General features: G+C 31.0%; 1 protein-coding gene across 1 annotated transcript; it reads left to right on the top strand.

The window, feature by feature from the left end:
- The first annotated feature begins 7,844 nt into the window (after window positions 1-7,844).
- Window positions 7,845-9,571, top strand: LOC8271805 (zeatin O-glucosyltransferase). The gene has a single exon (XM_002532089.4). The coding sequence runs from the start codon at window positions 7,907-7,909 to the stop codon at window positions 9,368-9,370; it is 1,464 nt and encodes a 487-aa protein (XP_002532135.1). The 5' UTR covers window positions 7,845-7,906; the 3' UTR covers window positions 9,371-9,571.
- Window positions 9,572-10,222: the final 651 nt, after the last annotated feature.

Consider the following 10,222-nt stretch of genomic DNA (forward strand, 5'->3'; position numbering starts at 1 on the left):
GCAACTAGACACGGGCTCTATTGGGTTATATTCAAACTGGTTACAGAAACTACCTAGTTCCTGCCTAGTCTTTTTCATCTCCCATTTGAGCTGTCTTTGAAGCTTAAGGTCATGACAAATCTTTAGTCCTTCTTTCTGGGTTAGACTAACTAACTCACCATAAGTGTAGAAATCATAAGGGATTTGATCGTTATGGGCTTCTCTTATGGTATTCCTAACTCTTTCACCTAAAATCTTAGGTAAACCGGCTAAGAACTTTTCTTTCCAGAAAGGTTGGCTAGAATCTTTCCTAAGCATGACTCTGGTTAGGAAAGTGTCTTTGTAACTTTGGAAGTTGCTAAGCTTCTTACAGGTAAGATTGCTAAGGAGCTCGGCATTCTTGTCTTTGAGCAGAGAAGGGTCTCCTATGAAATGTAGGGAAATAGTGAGGATTAGGGTTGAAACCGCATCCTCAATTGGATTTCCTATTTCATCTAGGATTGGAGTTCCTTCTACTGTTGTTTGGATAGCACATAGGATTTGGAGTTGCTGTGCTTGAGTGAGATGATAATCCCACCATCCTTTTAACTGGCCAGAAAATCCAACTATCAGGAGCTCAGCAATAGCTCTATCGGAGGTACCACTTTGGGTTTTGTAGGCATTGGCTGCCATGGTCATCTGTTGTAAGAGACCAAGGATGTTGTATTCAGACATTCCATCTATATTCCATTCATAGACGGAGGAGGCATTGAATCTAGACTGGGTTAGGATGTTGTTCCTATTTTCAATTTCTAGATCTGGAGCAGTACTCCTAGGAGTATTCCAGGTTAATCTAGGGGCTTGGATTCCCAATCTGTTGATATTGAAGGGTTTTGGAATGGGGCTTTCAAGCTCTGAATCACTTGACTCATCGCTTTGGGCTTATCCTATTGCACTGATATTCCTACTGCTTTGAGGAGTATCTGGTACTAGATTTTTGGACGACTCAGAGGTTGCTAATCTACTCACCGCTCGATCGCTTTGGCAAACTCAGTTTGCTTTTGGAAATGGTCTTGGCTCGGCTTTGTATGATAAGGCTTAAACGGGTTTTAAGCTTTTCCGGTTCGACTCCATTGGTTGACCAGTACTGGGGATTGGAGATGTCACCACTACTGGGGGCTTTTGAATCTGGTTTTCTATTCTAAACAGTTGCTTTCCTATAGTGTTTAGGCAGGTGTTTGAATAATTATTCTGTTGAACAATATTCTTGACATTCTTTTCAAGGTCTTCGCCTACCAATTTGTAAGGTGTTGCCTCTATCTCACTCTCTCCATAAGGAATGGTTATCTTTCTAAGGGGAGGATGTTCAGACTGGACAGTTAGGTTTTCTCCTACCTTCCACTCAGGGGCTTTGTTCCTTACTGTGACAGGACTAATACTCTTATCTTTAAAAGGATATGAGTGACCATGCTCTTTGCAATAAATTTGAAACCAATCAAAAAATTTGATTTGGGCTTTGTTTTGAATACAAAATTGATAGTATCTTTCCTGAATACTATCTTTTTCTTTTAAAAAGTTCTTAAAAAACCAAAGTTTCTTAAGATGGTTTTTCTTTGAATAGAAATCTTCATGCAAGAGTTTTTTATCAATTTCGAACTCTTTTGAAATCATGTTGATCTCTGCTTCAAAGTTTTGGGTAATGGCTGATGGTGATGGTGAAGATGGGGTAGAGGTTATCTCTATATCTTCGTCATCATTCTTTGGATAAGTGTAGACTGGTCTGGGGATGTTGCTTTGGTAATCAACATTCTGGAGTGTTTTTGGAATATCAGATGTTGAAAATCTAGGTTGTGTTTGAGATGGAATTGGTTCTTTGTAAGGGGCATAGATAACAGAAGGAATTTTGGATACCCTTCCAATATCTATGGTCGAGGTTGAAGAACCATCATCAGAAAATCTAGAGGAAGTTGACTTTCTGTTGAATGTGATCTTTACCTTTCCATCTGGATATTGGGCTATGTGTTTAAGGTTTGTGTTTGGTTTTGTTTGCTTTGGAGATTGGGCTATCTGTTTAAGGTTTGTGTTTGGTAATCAACAAAGAAATATTCTAAAAAAGATTTTTCAAAGATTACATGCTTTAAATGTGGTAAGAAAGGCCATATTTCGAAGTATTGTAAGTTTTCCAAAAGACTCATTGAGCTTCAAATAGAAGAAGAAGTTTTGCAGAAAATTTCTGCTCTTCTAGTTGATTCATCTGAATCAGAGTTCTCAAACAGTGAGGAAGAATTTCAAATTGATGAAATCAAAACCTCAACTGATTGTTCTGAGACAGATTCAGAGAGCTCTTCAAAAAACATTAATATGCTCACTAGGCAACAAGAAGCTCTTCTTGAAGCTGTAAAGCATATTAGTGATCCTCTTATTCAAAAGCAGGTTTTAAAAGAGATTTTTAAAACTGAATCTCTGGTTCCTTCTTCTAGTAAGAATACCTATGATCTTACTATAATTTTGGACAAAGGGAAGAAGTTGAAAAACCTCTTCCTACCGCTCAGAACTCCGAAAGAGATTAAAACCATCAAAACAGAACTCAAAGAGTTGAAAGAAAAACAACAAAATGATTCTGTTTTGCTTCAAAGCTCGATCCTCAGCGAATAGTGATTCCGATTCCGATGAGGAAAATGATTTCCAAAACCTTGAAGTTTCTGAAAATGTTCCTGAAAACTTTATCAATATTTTAAAGGAAATTACTTCAAGAAAATATTTGATTCAAATAAAGCTTGTTTTCCCTGGTGATTTCCAGATAGAAACCATCGCGTTGTTTGATACAGGAGCGGACCTCAATTGTATCAATCGCGAATCGGTTCCTAGAAGGTTTCATCAAGAAACCAAAGAAAGGCCGACTTGACCAATTCTTCAAAGATTAAGATTGCTTCGGTAAATCAAGTCGCAATTCTTAATAATAATATTGCTTTAAAAATGTTTTTATTCTTACAAAGGATCTTCGAAACTGTTATCTTAGGGACTCCGTTTATCAATTTGATAACTCCCTTTAAAGTGACAACTACTAGTATCATTTTCAAAGCTAAGGATTCGAAGATTGTTTTTCCTTTTATAGAAAAACCAAAAAAGAGAAATTTGAATCTTATCAAAGCACATTCCATTTACAATTTTGAAATCAATGCTTTGATCAAAGGTAAACAAACCCATCTTTCTCATCTTCAACAAGATATGGGTTTGAAGAGAATCCTAGATCAACTGCAAAATGATTTTATTCAAAGAAAAATTTCTGATTTTCAAATGAAGATTGAGAATGAACTCTGTTCTGATCTTCCAAATGCTTTTTGGAATCGAAAGCAACATATGGTAGATTTGCCATATGAAAATGATTTTTCAGATAAGCAAATCCCTACTAAAGCCAGACCTATTCAGATGAATGAGTCTTTAGAAAGCCATTGCAGATTAGAGATTAAAGATCTTGAGTCTAAAGGTTTAATTTCAAAGTCTAGATCACCTTGGTCTTGTACAGCTTTCTATGTCAATAAGAATAGCGAGATAGAAAGAGAAACTCCTAGGCTAGTGATCAACTACAAAATAATTTTATTCAGAAGGAATTTTAGATACCCTTCCAATGTCTATGGTCGAGGTTGAAGAACCATCATCAGAAAATCTAGAGAAAGTTGACCAGTACTGGGCTATGTGTTTAAGGTTTGTGTTTGGTTTTGTTTTCTTTGGAGAAGTAGGTTGGGTTGCACCTTCAAGGATCCATTCTTCTAGAAGTGTAATGTCTTTGCATTGAATGGTTTTTGGAATAGTTGCGTTAGATTTGGATAGATCTGTTTGTAGGAACAGTGTTTCTCCTTTTGGTGAATGAAGCTAGTGTTTTGAACCAAAGGCAGAAATCATAGCTTTGTAATGAATTTTGAAAATTAATGCTATCGGAATAGATCCTTCAAGCATTTTGTAATTGTGAGTTTTGATTTGAAGAACGATGCTCTTTAAAACATTTTTATCGTTTAAAGAAATCGTGATATTTGGAAAACAATTGAAGGAAATAGGTCCTTTATTAAGGCTCGACTCAACAGTACCTAATAGGGAATCATAGAAATTTGTAAATCTAGCATCCCTATTTTTTTTGTAACTCGGTTGAGTACAAATAAAATTTATTAATTTTTTTCTTTTCACTGATGCTACTGTTATAAAAATGATTAATAATATTTTATAAATTACTCATACATTTAAAAAATATATTTTTTTATAAGATGTAATATTTAAACTCGTACTTTATTTGCTATTTATAATTGTTATTTATAATTTATAATTTATAATTTTAAAAATAAATATAAATTATCAATATCAAAAAGCATATCATATTTTTAGATTTTTTTTTTCAGATTATCATTATTAAGCAATATTAACTTAGATATATGACTAACCTTATCTTTTTCGATTTAAAATACTTTTAACAAGTTAGCAAGTACATTATTAATGTTAATTATTACTATATATGTTAAATTTATTTAGAAATTTAATAAAATCAGAAGTCTATAAAATTAATAATTATATAGTATAGATATACTAAAAATTAGAACCCCCAATCTTTTGGAGCTTTCTATTTCATTGAGACCCTAGGCATATGGTACTGATTCCGATTTGGATTAATTATAAATAAGAATAGATTTTATATTATAATAAATTTTAAATTTTTTAATAAAATATTCTTCTAAGATAATATTTATAAATTTATTTTTAAAAAATATATATTATACTATATTTTATCTTAATATATTATTATTTTGTCTCATTCAATTTATTTTTATAATATAGCAAGATATTAAATTTGTTATCCTTTTATCTAACATAACTAAAAGGGTGTTTAGTTTAGAGGTTTGATGCAAATCGTTATTTATGACTGAATAATTATATTAAAATATTTGGTAAACTTAAGAAACAATAACAGATAGTTGATTTAATTCCAACTAACTGTTGATTGTATTAGTTTTATTTTAGAGCTTTTTTTATTAGATAATAACTAATTTGATTTGATTTATTTATTTAGACACTATTATACTTATTAAAACTCATTAATAATAACTTACTTTAAGTTGATCTCATATAATTAAATTTTTATATTTTATAATAAATAATTATTATTATAAAATTATTCTTAATAATCAAATAATTATAATGTTTACAAGTATGATACTTTAAATTAGAAATTTTTATTAGTAGAATTTAAATTTCTATTTTTAAAATAACTGTTATAAATATTTTTAATAGTAAATACAATTGAGTTAAAAAAATTAATTATAATATTTTTAATTATTATAAGTTATTTTTATTAATTTGTATTATTGAATATAATATAATAAAATAGATTATATTTAACGATAAATTATATTCTCAATGGTTATTAACATACTAACAACAATCACTAATAGAATTTTACGAAACAGTTTAATTTATTTGCCATCACCACCAAATACCCGGTAGAACCAAACATGACCCAAGTATTAACTGACGAGAAAAGTTGTAATATTTAAACTTCCATTAAATTATAATCTTCTTATAGTCATAAGTTTTATTTGATTCAATATATACGACTATAGAGAGGCTTTATATATATATATATATATATATATATATATATATACACACTAATATTGCTCGTCATATGCTTTACACGCATAAATTTCTATTATAATAGTCATTCTATAAATATATTTGTTGATAAGTATATAATAAATAACTAGACTTCAAGTAAAGTTATATAAAATTATAAAACATTTAAATTTATTGACTCATTATTAATACTAAATTTTTTTATCTATATAATTATATTTTATTATTAAATAATAATTTTAAAATAATTTATTGTAGTTGAATAATTATTTTTTTATTTTTTTAAAACCATTTAATTATATTATTCCAATAATTAGTTAATAAAAATATTAAAATAAAATCTCCACGTTAATAAAAGAAATATGAAAATGATTTATATATTTTAGTTTCATAACTGTTATAAATTTTAATTTTATAAAATAATTCTTTTAATGGTAATATTTTTATAATTAAAATAGAAATTTAATTTTTATTTTTTTAAAAAAATAGTAAAAATAATATAGAAAGACGAATTCTAAATTTCCATAATAAAAAGAAGACATTGACAAAAGATATTAAATAACAAATAAATATTAAATATAAATAATTTTTTTATGTTAGTTGATATACTGCAGATTTATTAATAATAATGTAAGAATGAATTTCTCGAATTTAAAAAATTTTAAAATTTCTTTTACTTAAATTTATAGTGAGATATAATAATATAACTCAATTTCATATTATATATGAACATTTTAACGGCGAGTATGATCACATGAAGTAATTCATTTGTAGAATTGTCGTTTTATCAACAGAAATGTCGTTTTAACAGAAATGTCGTTTTATCAACAGAAATGTCGTTTTATCAACAGTAATTCATATGAATATAACTCAATTTCATATTATATATGAACATATAATTTTCCCCGTCTTATCAACAGAAATGTCGTTTTCATTCATTCGCAGGATTGCTTACATTGCTTTTTCCACAACTTAGTTTTCTACTTGAGAACAAATAAATATGTAGTATTTTTTAAAGGGAAAATCATTCCAATTATTACGATCTTTCACTATTTTTTTAAATATACCATCACCTTATAATTTTATTTTTTTTGTCAATTATCTTTATGTTCTATATCAAATCTACCCAAATTGTTTCAGGCGTGTGCCTATGATGACATGACATGCAGATGTGTCTTTTTCTTGCCAACATAGAACGCATCGTTATCAACCCTAAAAAAAAGGCAAAACCATCCCATCTATCATGACCTTTCACCATTTTTTCAAATATACCATCACCTTATAATTTTATCTTTTTGGTCCATGATCTTTGTATTCTATATCAAATCTATCCAAGTTATTTCAGGTGTGTGCCTGTGATGACATTAAATAAATTTAGACAAAAATAATATTAATGTCAAACGAAAATACCACAAAAAGTTGTTCGAGTCAATATTGTCTACATAATATATGTCTGCCTAATGAACCTAAATAAAAAATAAATGCTTCAATGTTATTTGTAGTATACATATGCACCATGCAATATTAGGACAACTTCTTAAACTTCTGGAAAGGCTTTGGCAGAACATGTTGCCTATCTTGAATCACCAAAGTTGCATTCTTACTAATCTGTTGCATTGTTATCCTAGAGGATCTGACCACCTTTTCTTTTTCCTTTTGAACAAACTGATGTATGAATTACTGCATTTGTCTGAGATAATCTCTGAAACACAATCCTTATTGAAATTGTGAGTTTTGGGGTTGATGACAGTACGCTCTATGTTGGCAAGAAAAAGACACCTTTGCATGCTATGTCATCATAGGCACACGCTTGAAACAACTTGGGTAGATTTGATATAGAATACAAAGATGATGGACCAAAAAGATATAATTATAAGGTGAAGATATATTTGAAAAAATGGTAAAAGGTCGTGGCAGTTGGGATGACTTTCCCTTCCCTTTTTTTAAGGATAAAATAGTAAGTTTTGAGCTTTTTTAAGTTGTAAGCCATATAGTCAAACAAACAAGCCACGCGCGCATGCTATGTCATGAATGGCACACGCTAAAACAATTGTGGATAGATATGATACAATTGGCAAAGATGGTGGACCAAATTGACAAATTTTAAAAGTATTTGCAAAAATGATCAAAGATCGCTATATCTGAAATCATTTTGTCTTTTTTAAGTTATTTATAATTCTTTCTAAAAAAGAAAAGAAAGAAGAAGAAACAGAATTATCATAGTTTTCGCATTTATTCTCTATAAATTCACCAAACTAACCAAAGAAATGCAATCACAGACACTCCACGCCTTCACTTCTAAGCTAAAAACCGAACCCAATAACAAAACATGTCTAACAGCCAACACCAAGTAGCCGCACGTTGCCTAAATGGTGAAAATGGCTTAAAACGATCCCAAGTTGTTGTAGTTATGGTTCCTCTCCCAGCACAAGGCCATCTCAACCAGCTTCTTCACCTCTCCAGGCTAATCCTCTCCTACAACATTCCTGTCCACTTCGTCAGCACCACCACCCACAACCGCCAGGCCAAACACCGTGTTCACGGGTGGGACCCACAATCTGATGCCACCAGTAATATCCATTTCCATGATTTTGAAATCCCTCCTTTTCCATGCCCTCCTCCTAACCCAAATTCCAAAAACAAGTTCCCTTCTCATTTGCTACCTTCTTTTTTTCACGCGTCGTCACACCTTCAAGGGCCTGTTTCTGCGCTTCTGCGTTCGCTTTCTTGCGGAGCAAGAAAGGTTATCGCCATTCATGACTCTCTAATGGCATCTGTAGTTCAGGAAGTCGCATTAATCTCCAATGCGGAGTCTTACACTTTCCATAGTGTATCTGCTTTTACGATTTGCTTATTTTATTGGGAAAGAATGGGGAGACCGATTCATCAAAGAGGAGGAGGCATCCCAGAAGAACTTCCTCCGCTTGATGGGTGCTTCACTGATGAGTTCATGGATTTGGTTGCTTCTCAATACCAATACCACAGGTACAACACTGGATGTCTTTACAACACATCAAGATTGATAGAAGGTACTTTCATGGAGTTGATAGAGAAACAAGAACAAGAAAGTACAATGGAGGCAAATCTCAGGAAGCATTGGGCGTTAGGGCCTTTTAATCCGGTTACTCTAGCGGAGCAAAAAGGTTCAAACGGAAAGCATGTTTGCTTGGATTGGCTGGATAAACAAGAAACAAACTCGGTGATCTATGTGTCCTTTGGGACTACAACAGCCATGAATACTGAACAAATCAAGCAGCTAGCAATTGGGTTAAAGCAAAGCAACCAAAAGTTCATTTGGGTACTAAGAGATGCTGACAAAGGAGATGTTTTCAACGGAGGACACGAAAGAAGAGATGAGCTGCCAAAAGGGTATGAGAATTCAGTTGATGGTATGGGATTGGTAGTGAGAGATTGGGTACCCCAACTTGAGATTTTAGGCCATCCAGCAACAGGAGGATTTATGAGTCATTGCGGATGGAATTCTTGTATGGAAAGCATTACAATGGGAGTGCCAATTGCAGCTTGGCCAATGCATTCAGATCAACCGAGAAATGCTGTCCTTATAACTGAATGCCTCAAGATTGGCGTTCTTGTTAAAGACTGGGCTCGCAGAGATGAGATTGCTACATCTAAGATGGTAGAAACTTGCGTGAAGAGGCTAATGGCATCAGATGAAGGAGATGGAATGAGAAAGAAAGCTGCTGAAATGGGTCATTCCATCAGGCGATCCCTAGGTGAAGGTGGAGTTTCTCGCATGGAAATGGACTCTTTCATTTCCTGTATCTCTACTTAAGCTGACCCAAGTTTCTTCTATGCCAACAAACTTATCCAAGTATTCATGTATGTCTATAATTACTGCGGGCGGGCCTCCAACTCTAGTGAGATTGTAAGTTTAAGATTCTAATAATTAGAGCTTAATTCTACTCATATTCATTCTTATATTGTAAGCTGATGCAATTATGAAATACAGTCGGATAGGCCATAATTGAGTAAATAACTTATTCTACTCAGATTTTGCCATTAATTTTTAAATAACATCTTAATTTTAATTTATTTCTTTACCTAATTTTAGATAAAAAGCCCTTTTAATTGATAATCGAAAAGAAAATATTTAAATATTAGTTATTGCATTAAATGTTATGTCGTAAAATACTATTTAGATAAATATTGCATATTTTAGATCGGAAGAATTCACTTTAATAATATCTAAATCTATTTAAAATTTCAAAATTTATTTTAGTAATGTAAAAGAATTTAATACATAATCATCAAAAGCACGTATTTGGTTTATTTTTGAAATACCTTAAAATATCATATTATATATATTGTTAAGTAAAAATATAATATATGTATATATATAATGGAGATTTTTTACTTTATCTATTTATAATTTGCTATCTATATTTAATGGTTATAAAATATTAATAGAACACTTTCCCTTAATTTAAAAATTTTAAAAGAGGTTTATTCATTGGAATTTTTATAATTTGCAGTTCAATTATTTACATAGAAAAATTGACAGTATCTTCATACAATATAATTTTACTTTTATAATTAATTTTTCAATTCTAAAATAATTCAATTACACTTTTAAATTTTGAAAAACTAAAACAATTATATTCTAGTATCTCTAGCTAACTTGACT

This window comes from Ricinus communis, chromosome 10 (assembly GCF_019578655.1).
Source record: "Ricinus communis isolate WT05 ecotype wild-type chromosome 10, ASM1957865v1, whole genome shotgun sequence".
NCBI lineage: Eukaryota > Viridiplantae > Streptophyta > Magnoliopsida > Malpighiales > Euphorbiaceae > Ricinus > Ricinus communis.

What these genes read in the sequence shown, in the direction of transcription:
- LOC8271805 (XM_002532089.4), top strand. Translation starts at nt 7,907, where the DNA reads ATGTCTAACAGCCAACACCAAGTAGCCGCACGTTGCCTAAATGGTGAA.